This window comes from Platalea leucorodia (genome assembly GCF_965183815.1).
Source record: "Platalea leucorodia genome assembly, chromosome: 9".
Classification (NCBI taxonomy): domain Eukaryota; kingdom Metazoa; phylum Chordata; class Aves; order Pelecaniformes; family Threskiornithidae; genus Platalea; species Platalea leucorodia.
The window spans coordinates 17,051,373-17,069,220 of record NC_138831.1 but is presented as its reverse complement, the minus strand read 5'-3'; the positions used below and the strand labels follow the sequence as shown (position 1 = coordinate 17,069,220).

The following is a 17,848-nucleotide window of genomic DNA, read 5'->3' as shown; positions in this document are numbered from 1 at the left end:
TGAGGGTCTTCTGGGCAGTTTTGACTCAGCCTTTTTCATGTGAACGCTGAATCCTGTAATGTAGGAAACTTCACCAGAAGTGAATCATACCTGCCTCTGGTATGGCGTATGTGCAGGCTGATCCGCACAGCGATACAGGAATACAGCTGTTCTGGCTCCCATTCTTCTGCAGAGAAAATACCATCCATAAGGTTGGTGATTTCTTGTCCTCTCCATCCATCTCCTATACCCTCGCTTCCAGGCTGCTCTGTAAGCACTTTTCTGCCTCCATCATTTCTCCTATGATTTGTGCAGTGGCAGCATTTTTATCCTTTTTTGCTCATTTATGTGACTGCTTGGAGCTTTTTCTCTAGCAAAGCTCACCACTGTGTCCCCAGAGCTGTTAGCTGTAAGGATGGCAGCCCAATGCGCTGGATTGTGTGAGCTTTCAGCCTTTTATCCTGCGACTTTTGGTTTTTTTGGACTGTTCTTTCAGCCTTTCTCCTCCTCCCTTAAACACTGCCCTTTAGATCCCCCACCCCATCATCTTCTGCGAGGCTGCAGGTGTGACGGTCCTGTCCGAGGTCTCTCTTTGCCTTAGCTGTACAATAGTTCTGCTCCATCAATTCGGCACAACTGGCAAATGCTCTTCCCTCTGTCCTCCTTTACTGTCTGTGTTACTTGTAGGACTCGAGTCCAGCTTTCTTCTTGAATGAGCACTCCTGTGAGTGCTAGATCAGGTCAGCCCTCAGTGGAGAACTGGTCTTCCATGTGAAGAATGGGAAAAATCTAGAGCCTTAGTCTGTGCGTTTTTTTAGGGAAAGATCTAGCTCAACGTGGTGAACCAAACAGGAGGGTTTTTCCTTCTTGGAGCCAAGTACATTGGCAGAACAAAAGGCTAAGACAGGCTACTGCCCTGCTTCCCGCCCCCCCAAATGCACACTTGCAGCCACTCGGTCCTCTGTGCACAGTCCCTGTGGCTTCATTGCTGACTGTAACCTTCTCTGAAGGTCGGTGTAACAGCGCTCATCCATGTAACTCCAAATGGGCCAGCTCAGCTCCCTGTCCGCAGCTCTCGGCAACAAGCCCCATAGGAAGCTGTTGTGCGCCTGTCCCTGCACCTCTGCTGTGCTGCAGCCGAGCAAAAGCCCAGCCAGCCACTCCGTCTTCTGCTCCGAGCAATGGGAAGGGAGGCAGCACATTGCAGCCCCGCAGCCAAGGCACTGGAAGGCGATGGAGAGGAGGAGGGAGGGCTGCCTCTAGCTGGCACGCTAGCGCTGCGATCCTCTTCTGCAGAATTTTGCTTTTAAAGCATTGAAATTTGAATTTTGAGATCAGAATTGCTTAATTGCTTCTGCTGTTCTGGTTTTGGGGTTGTTTGGGATTTTTATAACTCTTAATACTGTATTTCTGTTTTTTTCCTCGTTACTGAGGGGAGCATCCACAAAGCAATTTTTAAAGCTGTAGCACTGCACTGAATTACTCTGATCAGCATTTTTTTGTTTGTTTTACCCTGAAAGAAAATCATGTGGGCATTCCAAAATGGGGAAGAGAGGAAAGGGAGGGGAGTAAAAGACCTTTTTAAAAGAAAAATCATCTGAAATAGCCTTTGTTCTCCTCCTCGCCTCCCTACCTGTGCTGTCACTGAGAAACGCATCAGTGGGGCTAAATCTCCGATGCTCAGATGCTGAACAAGCTCTGTTGTACTGCAGAAAAAGTGGCCCAGCTCTTACTTTCTCTGCCTCTGAGCTGATGGGCTTTGGCTGGTGTGTGTGTGCTGTAATACCAGACCTGTTTTTTAGACTAGCACTTTGTAAGTGGCTGGCTCTATTGTACAAAGAGGAAAATTAAAGAGTGGTTTGCACTGAAACTGAGTTTTGTTGTATTTTCAGCTTTCATGATGTGACCTGAGACTCGTGGTTGTGGGGATGCCTGCTGCTCCAGGAGCTCTTGCAGCTGGGGAGGGCGAGTCCTGCAGAGCCAACCCTTGCTCTGCCAGTGAGGATTTGGGAGAAAAGCAGCCCTTGCCTACACTGCTCTGTAGATCTGAGCGCTCGTGCTCGCTCCAGGGTCGCCTTTTCTCGCCTCTGGCACTGGGTTGCTGATATCTCGTGCTGCAGCAAAGCCTGTCCTTGCCTTTCTGCGGCACTGGGCAGCCCCAGCTGTGGCTTCCTTGTAATTTCTCTTCCTCTGTGGATTGCGGGGGCGGGCGGGGGAAATCCTGGCCTGCCTTCTGTCCATTTTCTCCAGGGGTATCAGGGCTGCTTGTGGCTGTACCACCAAAATTGTTGTCACTGGAATTTCCTTTTCAAGGCAACCTGAACACATATACGAGAGCAGGCTGGAAAAGACTGGGGAAGTTATAATGCAACAGGCTTGTGTGCATTTAGCATTGGTGTGCGTGTGGGGAATCTGGGGGCTTGTCAAAATCTTGCAGGTCAAGGTGGGCCATGAAGCCCCTGTAAGAAAGCTTGAAGTTTTCCTGTTGCGATTACAGTGTAATAGTGGAGGAGCTTGATCTTAGCTGGAGCCTCAGAGAGGTTTAGAAGAGCCTTAATGTAGAACGGCAGATGGTGAGCTTTGCTGTAGAATGCTGAGCTCCAAAGCACGGCATGAAACCCGTCATGGGAAGAAGGGAAAGCAAAGTGGCAGCTTTCGGATGCGGTGGTGTTTGGGTGTTCTGTGTCAGCGTGCAGGCTCGCAGGAACAGCTTATACAAGAACGCTGAAGGCGTGAAGCGAAATGAAATTCCCCGTCGCAAAAGGGAGGGAAAAATAACCTGAAACACAAGTTGTGTTGTCAGTGAAGCACTGTTATGAGCATTCAGGAAAGGGGCCTCTGAGGCACAAAAGAACATCTCTGAGCTAAGGCTCCTGTTCAGAGGGGAAATGATTTTGGTAAGAACAGAAGACAGGCTGTGTCTCAGTCCCGGCTCAGCTCCTGCTTTGAAGAGGGTGTGCAATTTCACACTGAAAAAAAAGGGCTCAGAATAAAGAGGGGGAAAAAAAAATAACAGGCATAGAGCATGGAAGAGCTGCTGTTTAAGAAGCATTTCCTCGGGTTAGGACTCTTCTCCCTGGGGAAGGCAGATCTGAGGAGCTCCTGCAGGACAAGCCAGGAACAGTTGCTCCCTGTTCTCTATGGTGCAAGACGACAGTCAGGCAGGAGGCTTAGAAAAAGGTATTTATTTTCCCCACCCGGCACAGTAAATAACTGAACAGGGACAAGAGGGAAGAGCCAGGCACCCTTGCTAGGCGTACATCCTGCTGCGAGTGCGGCAGGCCGGAGGGGCCCTGCAGGCAGCCTGACGTGCTTATACGTGGACTTGGGAAGGATTAAATTAACAGGGAAATAGTCTGTGTGTTTGCTGCCTCCGCAGAGAAATGCCATCTCTGGCTCTCCGCTACCCAAAGACCTCTGAGGAGCTGCTCTGCCCAGGAACAAAAGCAGCAACGAGGGGGCCAGAAGTTGTCCCTGTGACCACCGGTGGGTCCACCAGCAGGGTGACCAGGGCAGAAGCAAGCAGGCAGGGTTTTGCAGCACTGGGGAGCCTTGGTGCAGGCTTCGACACAAGAGGAAGGTGAGCTGTCCCACGCTTTGCCGTGGGCAAGTGGTGAGTATCTCCCTCTTGCTTTTGTTTTCTTCTGAGAAAGCTTCAAACCCCGATTATTGTAACAGGGGGAAAAAAAAAAAAAAAAAAAAAAAAAGAGTATAAAGAGGAAGGACAACCACCGCTTTCACTGAATCCCCACACTGCTTCTGAAGATACTTTGTCACTAAGTCAGTTTTGAATTGCTAACATGATGATGTTGTCTTAATTGTTCAAAAGCAAAGGATAACTAGCTATGCATTTGTTTAAAAGGATAAAACCAAAGAGGCACTACTCATACTTTCTCAGTCTCATGAAGTTTTAAGTTCCTTAAATCAAGCAAGCTTCCTCTTTGTGTACTAGAACTAGAAATTCCATTTTTTTCCTCCAGCATACATTTCCGAGGAAGAGAAACAGAGCTCCAGCTAGAAACCCCCACCGAGAGCCTTTGGCTCAAGTACAACATACTTGGTCCTGGGGCTCAGATCAAAGTTAGGTAACGGCAGTTCTGAACATGGTGTTTTTCTTTTATTCTCAGCCTTGCTAAAATACATTACATAGTTTTAAGTAACAGATGTCTTTTCAAATTACTTTTAGACGAAGAGACAAAAGCATATTCACAAATTCAGAAGATGGAGGTCTGTAGTTCTTCCTTAAACATGCCTTCAAAATGGAGGTCTTTTGCCATGAGCTCTTCTTCTACATCTTCTAAGGCCCATTGATGATCAGTCAATTCTAAAGCTTCCCATTCCGTCTGCATCGATAATAAACAGAGGTAGAGAAAGGAAAGCAACACGCTATTAAAGTAGTTAGACAAGAACTACGCAAAGCAGTGCTTACCTTAAAAACTGCAACAAAACCCAAGTTCTATTAAAACCTGGCAATCCTGTCAACTCTCTGAAATCAGTGTTTTACACTTAATAGGGTATTAGATAGCTGGTCAATACATCACAGAAATTAGAAAAACTACATTATCTACTTTCTGAAAATCCTTTAACCTTCTGAATAGCCCATTTCTTCTGAAACAGCTGTCTCTAGAAACACAGACAATTCTGTTCGGGGGGCGGTCAGTGCTTCCTGGTTAGTTAATTCTTTAGTTCAGAGACATTTGATAAAAACAGTTACAGGCCAAAAATTTTGCAACTGATCACAGACTTGATGTGCCTCATGAGACTGTTCTCCAACCAACAAGCTTCCTGGAGCTGCAGAGATTACTAATTCATTAAGCCAGGTGTTCATAGCAGCCCAAGACCTAAGAACAGAATTTTATCCTGAATATGAGAATGATCTCCCCCACTACTCATTTTCCACCACCTATGAACACAAATCTCTACTCCTCTTAGTCCATTAAGCGTTGCTCCAGTAAGTATTGTGGAATAAGCTGCATACAGCCTGCGAAATCACGTCATGCAATGCCCCATCAAGAGATTTGTATTCCCTGGCCAGAACACTTCTCCTGCAACATGGGCACGCTTTCTTTGTTCCTACTGGGGACCATGTAGCGGGCTTAGGTCCCTACAGAGTGGAATGACAAAACTGCGCTGGATAGCCAGTACCAGAAAGGACGCAGAGGGAGGTGAGCCAGGAGAGCGCACAGTACTGGTTGGAGCTGCACCTCAGTGCTGACAGCTTGTGACAGAACAGTCACTGCTCCCTGGCTCAGCCTCTGCCTGGGCGATGTGCATTTTTTTAACCAGGAAGGTTACTGAATACAAGAAATTGCAGGAGCAGACCACCCTGACTTCCCAGGCAGCAGGTTGCCTGTGGGTAAATCTCTACTATAGTACATAAAAACAGAAACCAGGACCTGCCCTTCACGCATAAACTAGGGTTGTGAACAGTAGAGGCACTCTAATAAGCAAGTGCCTATGGAAACTGCTTAGGAGAACTTCAAGACACAGTCAAATCCTGACAGATTTTCCACTGAGCTAAGTCGCCTACTTGATTTTCTTACCCAAGTTCCATTGTGCCTGCTGGACTTGTGCTCAGCTGCACTATTAACACAACCTTTTGGGAGCCAGCTTCTGCTTTGGAACCAGATCTCAAGGGAAAGAAAAAAATCTTCCTCTGCAAAAGCAGAGGATGACACATGAATTCAGCTTTTCTATCAGGAATGGCTAACTAATCAGGTTTACTTCAGGGTATTAGGGCTCTGCCAGACCCAGGGCAAGTTCCATACCCTTCATCAGTTGTCAGCTCTAATTTTAGGAACAGGAATCCAGAGCACTTCCCTGACTTGATGCAGGGAGAGGCCGAGTTACCTATAGCCTACAGTCCTGTACGTTCACAGCAAACAGGAATGCAGGTGGGAATACTGTACCTTAAATGCTTTGTTAGTATCTGCTGGCATGGCCATCGCTGCCCCTGTCATTTGTTCTTGCATCACCCTAGACTGGTCTGCAGCTACAAAAGAGAAATGAGAGGTTGATTTTTATTTGTGTCATTTAAACAGCATTTCTTGGAGCACAGTGCCACCAGGCTGGGTTCTAGCTATAGACTAGAAAGTTGCAGAAAGAGCCAAAATGCAATACTAATGTGCCAGAAAGAGTTCTTGCAAGACATCTTGTTCCCACCCCCTACATCTTAGCTAAATTTACATAAAATGTGCAGACAAATTGATGAAAATATGATCTTCTACATTCCCAGTACCCCCAGAAACATTATCTGTCCTGCCCTGCAGCTAGTATTAAGAAATCTTTGCAGCTTTCCTTAAAACTGATACTTGCTAGAAATATAAGCAAGTTGGAGAGCGGAATTTCTGCACACCAGGTTGATGGGAAGGAAAGCATGGGTTAATTACCATGGAAGTTTACAAGCAGTTAGCCAATGGCTGGTGCAAAAGATTTGGGTACTTGCTGCAGGTGATGTCAAACCCGGCCAGTGGAGAGTAACCGCACAGAAGTGAGAGAGGCTTTCAAGAGCTTTTTGGCTGGAAATTTAGAAATCCTTCCCCAGCCTCCCTCAGAAGTCATCCCATGGAAGGAGAAGGCAGCTCTTCCACAATGACAGTGTCTTACCATTATCTTGGCCCAGGATGAGAGTATAAATGCTTCTGAGTCCAAACACATTCAAGAAGTACCACGAAGCAGAGCTCACCCTGATAAATCAGAACAAGCATGGTTGCTTTCAGTTCAAAGCTGGCTTGTGACATCATTTCAGAAGCACGCACAGACCATTCAAGGGTTATTAACACATTCAAAATTTTCCAAGTTAATGTTCGACCTTGCCTGCTGTGAGGACACGGGCTTACCAGGACGCATCTAAAGTGAGCAGTTCAATTCCCTGCTGCAACATTGGTTTAAAACGCAGCGTCAGAGGAAATGGGACCTTTGCTGCAGGATAAAAAAAAAGAGCCCAGTTTCACAATGTGACACTACATAATTGCAAAGCAAGTAGATAGTTCTTTTATTAAATCTAATGTAGTCTGAATGCAATGCATACAATAACAAGTTTGCATGTACTTTTGAAAAAGCTGTAGTTCTGTATTTATTTTAATAGGAAAAGACTTTTTGAAACTTAATCAGATGGCCAAACCATGACAGGTATTGTTTCAGTGGCCGTGAAGGGGAATGTCTTTTGTTAAGGAAACAGTTATCACATAAACAGTAAGAAAAAAAACAGAACTGTGAATTTAAGGAAGTATTTTTGATGTGTACACCCTGCACTACACAGTAACCAACTCCCTGGACAGGTTCAGAGGAAAATCCACTGTATGAACTTGAAGTTTAAGCAGTTTTAACAAATTTAAATATTGGTTTTGCCACTACAATTGTTCCCACATACATGAGTTACTTTCTTTGTGACCATGGCTGGTACTCTGAAAACAATTTTCCCTCCTTTGCTATGGCGCAAGCAAATCAATGCGGTTTGTGAATAGCGGCAGTGCCACAGGCCAAATTCAGGCTGCTTCCAAACAACTGCTTTCAGGTAGAGGAGCAAATCTCTGATGCAGCCCGGACCCTCGAGGTCATCATCAGAAACACAGCCAGACCCATGGGCTGCGTTATTCCAGACACTTACTCGTGACAAATCCCGAAAATGTCATGTTGATCCAACCACCGATGAGGATCATAGGCAGAACATTGGTTACATTCCCTTTCATCATATCTGTCAACATGGTAGGATCTGCGAATCATAGATTTGATGTAAAGCAGCCGTGTATCACAATAAAGGGAAAACAAGACATTACTTCACCAACGTCAGCTATTTTAATTAAGAAACTGCATGAGAGAGAACAGTCCTATCCCACTATCTATCCCATATCTATAATATTTCACTATTGTAAAATACTTTGCAATATGAGACAAGCAGCGAGTGTGGTGGTGGCTGCTGCTGCTGCCGAGAGGGTGTTGTGTTCTCTGCTCTGTCTGACCCCAGCTGCTTTGTCTGTGTCTGACCCCATCCCTTGCTCCAGATTGCTGAACCTGCTTGAGGCCTCTGCAAGCCGATTTAGCTAGAAAAGGGACAATGAACTACCCAGCTAATGTGCTGCTGAGGTCTTTGGCCACGTTAATAAGTTAAAATCAGTTTAGAGAAGATCCTGCAGGAACTGGTGGAAAAAACTGACAAAAGGACATGAGTGAGAGCAGGGCTTCCCATTCCTGGCAACACTGAGGTGGTCATGGTCTTGTGAGACGCTGCAGGCAGCTGGAGGTGGAAGTTAAGCAAAACAAAGTGACCTAACATGTCGCTACCAAAGAGAGGGATCTTGCTCCCCCTCTTCCCAATACCCAGCTACACAGTCCCACCCCCTCCCTCACATCCACTGAGCTCTTTGCAACGTTGATTCACCTTCCTACCTTGGCAGAAAATTACAGTTTTTCTGCCCGGCTATATTTATGGTACCTTAACATACCTGTCATTGGTGAAGGAGGCACTACCTTTCTTTTAGTTTTCTTAAAAAATCCATCCTCTGGGTTATTAAAAAAATATTTCCGGGTCAGGAAAGACTGAAAACAAAAACAGCCAATGCCAACACCATAAGAAATGAAAGGACAGAAGCATTATTTCTTGCTCAGACATGCAGACATCTTATGAGCTCTTTCATAACACATCCTTCTTTCCTGAAGAGGTACTTCACTGCCCATATGCTCTAAAGCTCCTCACTTTTCTGTCTCCCTGGATCCGGAGTATCAGCTCTCCGGCTTTCTAAAATTCTTAAAATAATTCTAAAAATTCTCTGAAGAAGAATCCACGTTAATTAAAGAGCTTTTAGTGCTTTGTTCAAAGTTCTTGCTGGCTCAGTACTGATACCGGTACATCGGACATTTTCATTCCCCCCAGCTGACTTTTGGATTTTACATTACATGTTACATATATTGTATCCATATTTGCATATATATGCATTATAAGCATAATATTATATACATATTTAGCAGCAACTGAGCCAATATGAGTGACTGATTTTTAGGTCACCAAGCATTACAGCTGACGTTGTATGACTGCCTCGTTATCCCAAGCTTTTATCAAATCCCTGTGTGTTTGCTGGCAAATATTACACACGACAGTTTGGACGCAGACTTGATTTTAGTATGCAGTTAAAACACCAAGTAGTGGAAGAAAACATTAATGTCAGGGAAAAGACACGTACGGTGGTGCTGTGTCCAGGTTTCCCAAGCATCTGCTACCGACCGCACTTCTAGACGTTACCCCGGGCTAGGGGAGCCCCAGCCAGGCTGCCTGACCCCACGGGGCGCTCGGGCAGCAGCTGCCCCAAGTCTGAGAGCGCCTCGCACCACGGCACTCCACTCACACAGCTCCTTGCTTCGTGCTCGTTTCCGAGCTCTCCTCTTCGTAAAGCACAAAGCCATTCGCGCAGCTCCGTACCTGCTTCGGAATGTATTTTCCATTTTCCCGGAGGACTCTGCTCCGAATCAGGACTTGGCTGGAAAAGAGACACGCGGCGTTAGCGGCGGCCGGCCTGCCGCTGCCCTCCCCGGCCGGCGGGAGGAGCGAGCCCAGCCGGGCCGGGGGAGCCCGGGGAAAGGCAGGGGAGAGGCGGCGGCGGCGGGGCCCAGGCCGAGGGGGCCCTGGCGGCGGCGGGGCCCAGGCCGAGGGGTGCCGGCAGCAGCCCTGACCTGTCGGACACCTGCTCCTGCGTGAGCCTCTTGTCGCTCTGGAGGAGGATGGAGACGTAGTGCCGGATCATGCCCACGAAGAAGGTGATGAAGACGATGGGCAGCACCACCCACAGCCGGATGTTGGAGTCCAGCAGCAGCTCGGGCTCGCTCATGGTGGCGGTACCGCTACCGGACCCGGCTCCGGCCGCCACCGGGCCGACCCAGGCCCCGCTTCCGCTTCCGGGCCCAGCCCTTCCGCCGCCGCCACCGGAAGGACGTCAGCGCGCACCGGTGGCGGGAAGCTCGAGCGCGGGCGGCAGCTCCCTCGCCTCCCGGTGAGGCGGCAGGGCCCTGGCCTCGCAGCCCGGCTGAGGGGCCTGCGGCGGCGGCGGAGGAGCGTGCCCTGTCCGAAGGCAGGCCGACCCGGCCCGCCCTGGCGATGCTTTCCGGGGCCGCTGTGCTTTGGGACGGCGTTTCCGAGCCGCGTTTGGGCAAAATCCGGCTGTTTGCTGTTAAGAGCATAAAACCGCCTTTACAGCTTGCCTGCCTGCTGAAACGCTAGCCCGGCCTCGGGGCCCGGCTGGCCTCTCCCGCCTGAGGAAACTGATATAACTGAGGTAAAGGTGATGAAACTTTTATGTACCCCATACTGCCCTGTAAATGCTCAGGTGAGGTAAGTTGGCTGCCACAGACATTTCCAAGCATTTGGGAGTAGATGTAATAAAGAGAGGACTGCCCGGGAGTGAGCACTCTTCTGTGGCACGTAAGCCTGCACCCCGGGTCCAGAAGAGCTGCTAAAGGCTCATCACACTTTTTTGGTGGATTGTTCTGCTTCCACTCTGATGTTTTATGTAACTCATTTGAATAGCCTCTGCCGAAGAGTTGAAATTGAGCATGAGATGATCAAGTGTCCTTTTTTAATAGTTTTTAAGTTTTAAAGGTGAGCCAAGATTTATTTTTTCTTTTTAATCACCGCCACCCACCAAAAGAGGAGAAGTCAGACGGAGGTTTGTGCTGACAGAACTCTCCTTGCAGTTGTACTGGGTTAGGGACGTGAACGGGGTCAGCTGACATGGCTGGGCTCACGAGTACTAAATTGCTAGCCCTTTGTAGCTTTCTGTGGGCATGGGGAGTTCAGATCAGTGGATACCGCCTGAGACCTCTTAGTTACTCCATTTAACTTGCCATTTAATTTGCCTGGCATCTGAAAGAAAAGCTAAGCCTTGTTTTATGAGGAACTGAATTTTAGAAAAAGGATGTATTACACTGTTTAAATATGACAAGCTCTAAAATATCAACCTGTACAGCAGAAGAACGTGTGGTGTGATACTGGTTAACCAGGCAATCTGCTTTTCTTTGAGCAGTTTCAGTTTCTGGAGCATTTCCCTTCACTATTCACTAATACATTCTAGATTTGCTTATAAAAACCTCTGAATTAAAGTCATGTCTCCTTTGCTCACTTGTCTTTTTCCTGCATTTTTATAGGCAACAACAAAGGTTTTGTTACCATGGTTTCAAAAAGGAAATTGTCAAAACCTGATGCTTCTGGAGAGAGCTGCAAGACAGATGTGCCCAGTAGGTGCTCAGATATACTCTTACGGGGAATGGAGACCTGTTAGTAGAGGCAGCAGCTCCCAGGCAGGGAGAAGGCCAAAATGACAGTTTTGATAATGCTACTAGCTAATTGTTAATGACACTGTTGATCTTTAAACACTTATTTTTAATAAATCGCCATAAAACAACAATGCTAAAAGCAGTGCCATATCTCTTCTCAGTCCCTCTGTTCTCATACCTTTGATCAGTGTTTATCATCTTGAGCTTCACTGCCTTCAGAGTCCGCAGATTAATCGCATTTGATCAAAACTGATATCTATAAATCAAACCAAAATAACCTCTCTACATAGCTGGAGGAAAGATAGTTATTTTTTGCTTTAGCAGATGGGTGGATACCTAAGAGACAGGTCTGGTGGGAGAATTAAATGTATTAAATTTGTGCTTTTCAGTCCAGAGGAAAGTATGTGCTCTAGTGTTGCTCATAATCTGTTAGTGGGTATGTCACCCATGGGAGTAAGCCACTGAAGGTGTATTTTAACTGTCTTTGGATATGGATCACTAAAAGGAGTAAGAAATGTTCCTTTCTGGTGTCACGCTGCAGAGTAACTGCTTTATAGGATCTGCACATTGGCATCTGAGTCAGCTAATGGCTGCTGTCAAAAAGCAGTACAGTTTGTTGGTCTGGTCCCATGAATGTATTCCCGTGTTCCTCTAATTTCTTGCTAGAAGGTTAATTTTGAATTAGTTGTTTATATGAAGGATCCTTGCTGGTTTTATTATGGAGTATATTTGATGTAGCATGTCTTGTTTTCTCAGAAACAAAGAAGTCGCGCATTTCTGATAAGGAAAAGGCCTCTGCCCATGGTGGAGTGGAGAATGAGGGAGTCTTTGAAGAGCTCCTTAGAACATCAGGAATTGTACTGAAAGCTGGGGAGGGACAGAATGAAATAGGTATGGGTTTAACACTTGCTCTCTCTGCTTGTATCTGAAAACCTGCAAAGGTGGTTGGTACAAAGTAAAGGTGCGTTTTACTTGCAAAAATGCTTGAGCCAGCTTGTTCCAAAGTTCAAGCAAGCCTTCATCTGGCCTCTTATTTTTTTTATATATATATATATATATATATCTTGCACAGTTCCTAAACTCATTATACCAGCTTTTTGGGTCTATACATGCTAAGTCAAAAGACTTCTGAAAGATTATTGGAGGTATATGAAATAAGATTAGATTGCATCTGTGATTACCATATTGAGTTACAGAAGCAGGAGCTCTGAAACAGGAAAACGAACATGTCATGTTGCTTCTCAGCTCAGACAAGGCCTTCAGGAATTCGTGAATTAAGCCTTTTTAATGCTGTTAGCTACTCTCAGCCCAGACTGGAGAAAGCACAAGTGGTGATACCACTCAGGCTTTCGCGAACTGGACTTTTCCTTAGAGCAAATGCAGAAGTATTGGTGGATGGACTTGAGAGCTGTTGTTATGATGACAAAATGTGTCTGGTTCTCTGTTTTCTTTTTAAACTTTCTCCTTAGCTGTAGATCAAATGGCTTTCCAGAAGAAGCTCTGCCTGGCCCTGGAGAAGCACCCTACTTACCCAGGCGTAAGTAACAGACTATGCTTTGGCAGGAGCCAGCTTTAAAACTGTTTGCTGTGTAGCAAAAGATGCAAATGCAGCTGCCTGCGCCTGCTAGTTCCATACAAAGTATGCAACACGGTAGCTTATCTTGGGTTTCTGTGGTCCAGACTCTCCAATTCTCTCAATGTTGCTATCCCAGCCTTTTGGTCCCATTGTCCTTCTGCTATATCTGTCTCTTCTCAGCTGTTACGTCTGAATAGTCAGACACAGAGGTGACCAGCATGTGCCTCTGTTAAACCAGCCTTGGTGTGCATGCTCCCGGTTTGGTTTTGCATAATTCCAGGCGAAAGTGCTGTACTTCCACCACTTCGCCCTGTTGAAGTAATTAATTGGCAATATTATTCAAAAGATACTCTTAAGGGAGAAAAATAATTTGCTTAACTCTTTAGTGGAAGCTGTGTTTGGTTTTGTGTTAGCTGGGAGCTGGCAGCATTAAAACTGGCACAACGTGGTGCTCCTCTCCAGTCAACAAGCCCAGCGTGAAAGTCCTGAGGCCAGTGATTTGAATCCTGCAAATACTTTTTGGGTGCAGCTCTTGTCACATTAAATGTTGCCGTCTCAGCTGAACAGGAAGAAAGGCAAAGCCCTTTTAAATCAAAGTAAAATGTGAGACTGTTGCTTTAGAGTTATTTTGTAGAACAACTAGTGTTTCCTTTTGGAAATGGTTTAAGCTAGAGTTCATTTATTATCCAGCTTTTCTTCCTTCACAGTTTCTGTCTGTCTGCAGTTCCCTGGCTAGCTCTTCCCTGTGCTCATCAGCTGCTCACAAAGAGCATCCTAGAAGACAGCAGTTGATCGGGGCATCTTTTCAGGAAGTGGATAATTTCTCTCTGCTTTGCAGGTTGTGAAGCAATTTATCAGTGGCTTGGAATCTCATATCAAGGACAGAAACCAGTTCAAGAACTGTCTCTTGCCGTGCACTCCCATACGGACTGAGGGGTCGAGGTCAGGGAAAATGTACTTTGTCTTCCCCTTCAGCCAGAGCCGGTCTCTATTTAAATGTCATGTAACATTGAGCAGAGTGGAGGGAAAGGCCATAGCTCCAGCGGATACACAAGATGACTTGTTTCTTATGCAAAAATGGCTAGTGTAATACTTTGCTATTTAATAGCAGTAAGTTTAAAGTGGTAAGTCACAAAATTTACTAGCTGCCTGTGGCATGCGTTGGCCTCCATGGCATTTTATGGCAAGAGCCAAATACTGGAGGAAAAAAAAAATTGACAATGCTGGTGAAGGTCAACTGTGTTTTGACAATTTTTCCAGGAGATGCAGCTTAACCACAGAGACTTTTGCATTTCCAGCTCACACTAGTCTTGTAGAGAGTAAGCTCGCTCAGAGCTAAAATGCAGTTTTAAATTTTTTTGTGTGTGTATGTGGTTACCATACATTACCATAAGTCATTGTAAGTGGTTTTTTTTTTTTTAACAAAACCAAACAGTAATGGAAAGAGTTACAGCCTATTCTCCTAACATGTTTTTATTACAACTGTAGTGGAATCTTTCATCTTGCAGGACTCTGGTGCACTCGTATTGCGAAAGCCTCATTAAACTGCTTCTTGGAATTAAGATCTTACAGGTATGGGCACCTTAGTTTGCTCTTTACAGTGGTGTTGATTTATTTAGGGATCCTTTTGCTTACATAAGTAGAGGATTAATAGAACTGGTTGTGAGGCAGATGAGGCTGCATCTGGAATAGTGTCCAATTTCTTGTTTCTTTAGGGACACAAAGATGCTCAGAGCCTGGAGTACATGGCATACAAGAAGGGACAGGGGGAACTGGGTTTGTTCAGTCTTAAGAAGAGAAGATTAAGGGAGATCTTGTGGTCTTCAAATATCTAGTTGCATGGTGTAGAGAAAACAGAGCCAGACTCTTCTCAAAGGTGAACAGGGGCAGGATGAGAGATGACAGCTCAGGTCAACCATGGGAAATTCTGATAGGATATAACCATTTCCACTGTGGAGAATGTTTTCCTTAAGTGCTAGAACAGGTAGGCTAGAGAGGTGATGGAAACCTCCAAATTACTGGAGGAATTTGAATCTTGGAGGTGTTTAAAAATGGGCAAGATGCTGAGCAACCTGCTGGCAAGAACAAGTTCTGTTAAGTTGTATACAAGTTGCATCAAGATGTATATGGAGTAGACGATGACAGATATCTCACCAAGGCATGGGGAAACCTTAGAGCAGCTGTGGATTTAAATCTTCTTGTAGCTAAAATGTTTTGAATGTTCTTGTCTTAAATACATTTTTAGAATTGCATTTGGGCCAGGATTAAAGGGGGGAAGAATTAGACCTGCAAAGGGAATGGCAAAAGGGTTTTGGCTGTTTTCAAACTCGTCTAAAGTTGATGCTTTGGATTCCTATGTGGTGAAAAGCAACTCAGCTGTGTCTGAGAAAGAGAGCTTCGTTTGGCCTAGAGGAATTGTACATCCTGTCCATATGCTCTGCTTCTATTAGATTATGTGGATAGTTTAGACCACTCTCAGCATTTGTGGTTTTCAGCTTGCAGGTTGTATGCCTCCTTTCTGGCATTAGGGAAGAGATTTCTCATACAGGAAATATTTTTATTTGTCCTTGTGAGTCTTTTATTCTCTGTGCATATTTAATCTTTTTTGAAAGATCAGTTTTGGTGGCAATGCCACACAGCGCAAGCAGGAAATCATCATCATCCTAACACTTGCATTTCTTCTAGCCTGCTGTCGTAACACTGTTGTTGGAAAAGATCCCTGAATTCTTTTTTGACACGTGAGTATAGACTGTCTTCTCTCTGCCTTGAAATGAAATTTGGACAATCACCAGCTGTTTGACTTTAACTGTTACTTCAAATTTACCTGAGTTGATGTTTGCACTGATGATTTTTTCTTCATACATGTGTAAAATTATCTGTGAGGTACCATGGCTTTAAACTTGTGGGTGCATGAAGCAGAAGACAAATTTACAGAAGCTGAAATACAAACAAACCTCATGATTCATTATGCTTTTTGTAGCTACTGGCACAAGCTTTAGAAGTATTTCAGCAGAGGGACTACGGGGTGTCTCATTATTTAAAAAAGATGAAAGTGGCTGGCAGAGTTTTAGGAGGCTGCTAGATGCAAACAGACCTCCTTTTAAAAATACAGACTGTGTTCAAACAAGGAAAACAGAAAAAGCATCTGTTGGCTTTTGAATGTAGAACACCATAGCAGAGTGAGAGCTCTTGAGGTGCAACGTAGGCAAGACTTGAACGCTTAAGCTCTTTTTCCAATGCCCTGGATGCTCGTTACAGAGTTAGTGGAGCAGGTCAAGGGACAGAAAGATGCTGAGGCCGTTCCTGATACGGTATTTGTTTCAGTGCTGAGTATCAAGCAGGATACAAATACTGTACAGAGGCTGAGTCTGGTAAATTGTCTCAGACTGAAATCTTGTTAGAGGGGGGTTTAACACAGTCAGTCACAAGGACTGAATTGTTTTCACCCAAGAATTCTAAAGAGTCTCGGATGTAAAAGTGCTAAGCTGTTAATTGTGCTGTGAACCCTTTAGTAAGTCTTAAAAATAGATGTTATTACACTTGTCTCCTATCAAACTGTAAGAATAGTGAGGTTTTTTCTATGTATTAATGACCAGTTAAAAATTGGAAGGAAAAAAAAAAAAAAAGTGGTGCATTTTGCAGTAGAAGGAGGATGGTCCCAGGGAGATCTGGGTTGTTCAGCATGTTCGTAAATGAAAAAGGAAATGAAAAGTGAGGTAACAATTTATGGTAACAATTTGCAGGATAATCTAAAACTAACTGTGAAGAACAATAGATTTTTTTCAGCGGACTTCCTACTGTTTTTTTGTTTTGTTTAATTATAGGACAAGAAACAACATTCTTTACAGTTAGTCTGTAACCACATCTGTACTGACCAGCCAATTTCTCCCAAATCTGATATAAAAGCATAGACCTATCAGGCCTCTACAGGTTTAATGCCAGTTGATGCCTGGAGAGAGGACATTCAGTTTATTGATTTACTGTAGGGAGAGCTTGGTTTATCCATGCGATTTGGCAACAGCCAATTTATTAATACATATGTGCTCACAGACCAGTGTGACCAGAAGTTACCGAAGAGGGAGGGCATCTTAGACAGTACAGCTGCATAAAACGTGTTTTGTTAAAAAATCAGACTAAAAATAATGCTGATTGTATAAATACAATGACAAACGCGGTGTTTTCATTGAGGAAAGGTATCTTGAATGGGTGCTTCTTTTTGTTTCTTATTTTTAGTATCAGTTCCATGCTTAGCAGTAGTCAAAGCAGCAAACAGAATATTAGGGAAGGAATTGGGAACAAAATGGAAAACATCATGTCACTGTAAATGTATGGTACAATCACATTTTGAATATTGCATGCACTTCTGGTCAGGCTGTCACAAAAATATAGTAGAACAGTTCCTATGTAAGTAGGGAAAACTATTCTAAATAAAATAGAATTCTGCCTGCCTTCAAAGGAGACGACTGGCAAAGAGATGGTAGATATCTGTAAAAGCAAGAAACATTTAGAAAAGGTAATTGAGGAAGGTTTAAGCATTGTGTCTAATGTAAGGCAGAAACAAAAAAAGCAGAAGTACTTTTTTGGATTTTGCATAATTACCCTGTTGAATTCAGTATTGCAGAAGTCAGAAATTACACACAGTTGTGGTTTTTTTTCTTTTTTGTGAGACTTCGGGAAATTAATGGAGGATAAATGTACTGCTGGATAGCAGACATGATGGACTGGGTAACAGCTTCTGCCTTGGAGATTTGCTAACCTGCTTATTGTTGGAGGCTGAGTGGAAGCTCTGTGAAAAGGCTGCTCTGTGAACGCCCTGTAACCCAAAACTTATCCAAAAGCATCTGCTACCACAGCTGGGGACAAGGATACTGGGCTCAAAGGAGACTTACCCTAAGCTTGTGTACCCACTCTTACGGTAGCACAGGAGATCTGAAGTAAAGTCACATTGTACGCTTTGATTTTTGTGCCATAACTTAGGATGTTGTTGTTGGTAGTGTATTGAAACAGGCTGGCAGTATCCCTGCTTTGTGT

The 17,848-nt window shown here is 44.7% G+C and overlaps 2 protein-coding genes across 3 annotated transcripts in view; one reads left to right on the top strand and one right to left on the bottom strand.

Moving 5' to 3' along the window:
• Nucleotides 1-1,872: 1,872 nt before the first annotated feature.
• EMC3 (ER membrane protein complex subunit 3) lies at nt 1,873-9,964 on the bottom strand. 2 transcript variants are annotated; one of them, XM_082322495.1, is made up of 9 exons: nt 9,646-9,964; nt 9,395-9,452; nt 8,424-8,517; nt 7,589-7,693; nt 6,819-6,900; nt 6,586-6,665; nt 5,889-5,971; nt 4,160-4,322; nt 1,873-2,758 (listed from the first exon to the last, which is right to left on the bottom strand). In XM_082322495.1, exons 1-8 carry the CDS (start codon nt 9,798-9,800, stop codon nt 4,194-4,196), a joined length of 786 nt encoding a protein of 261 aa, XP_082178621.1. In that variant the 5' UTR covers nt 9,801-9,964; the 3' UTR covers nt 1,873-2,758; nt 4,160-4,193. The 2 variants fall into 2 exon arrangements, with proteins under 2 accessions (XP_082178621.1, XP_082178620.1); XM_082322494.1 differs by having other exon boundaries at nt 1,873-4,322.
• Nucleotides 9,965-11,135: 1,171 nt separating this feature from the next.
• The window catches only part of FANCD2 (FA complementation group D2), a gene marked incomplete at its 5' end in the record, with an annotated part of 55,646 nt that continues 48,933 nt past the window's right edge, over nt 11,136-17,848 (top strand). Inside the window, 6 exons of the mRNA XM_082322416.1 lie at nt 11,136-11,214; nt 11,998-12,132; nt 12,711-12,778; nt 13,656-13,759; nt 14,326-14,389; nt 15,503-15,555. Coding sequence (XP_082178542.1) covers nt 11,136-11,214; nt 11,998-12,132; nt 12,711-12,778; nt 13,656-13,759; nt 14,326-14,389; nt 15,503-15,555 — 503 coding nt within the window. The remainder of the gene's footprint in view (nt 11,215-11,997; nt 12,133-12,710; nt 12,779-13,655; nt 13,760-14,325; nt 14,390-15,502; nt 15,556-17,848) is intronic.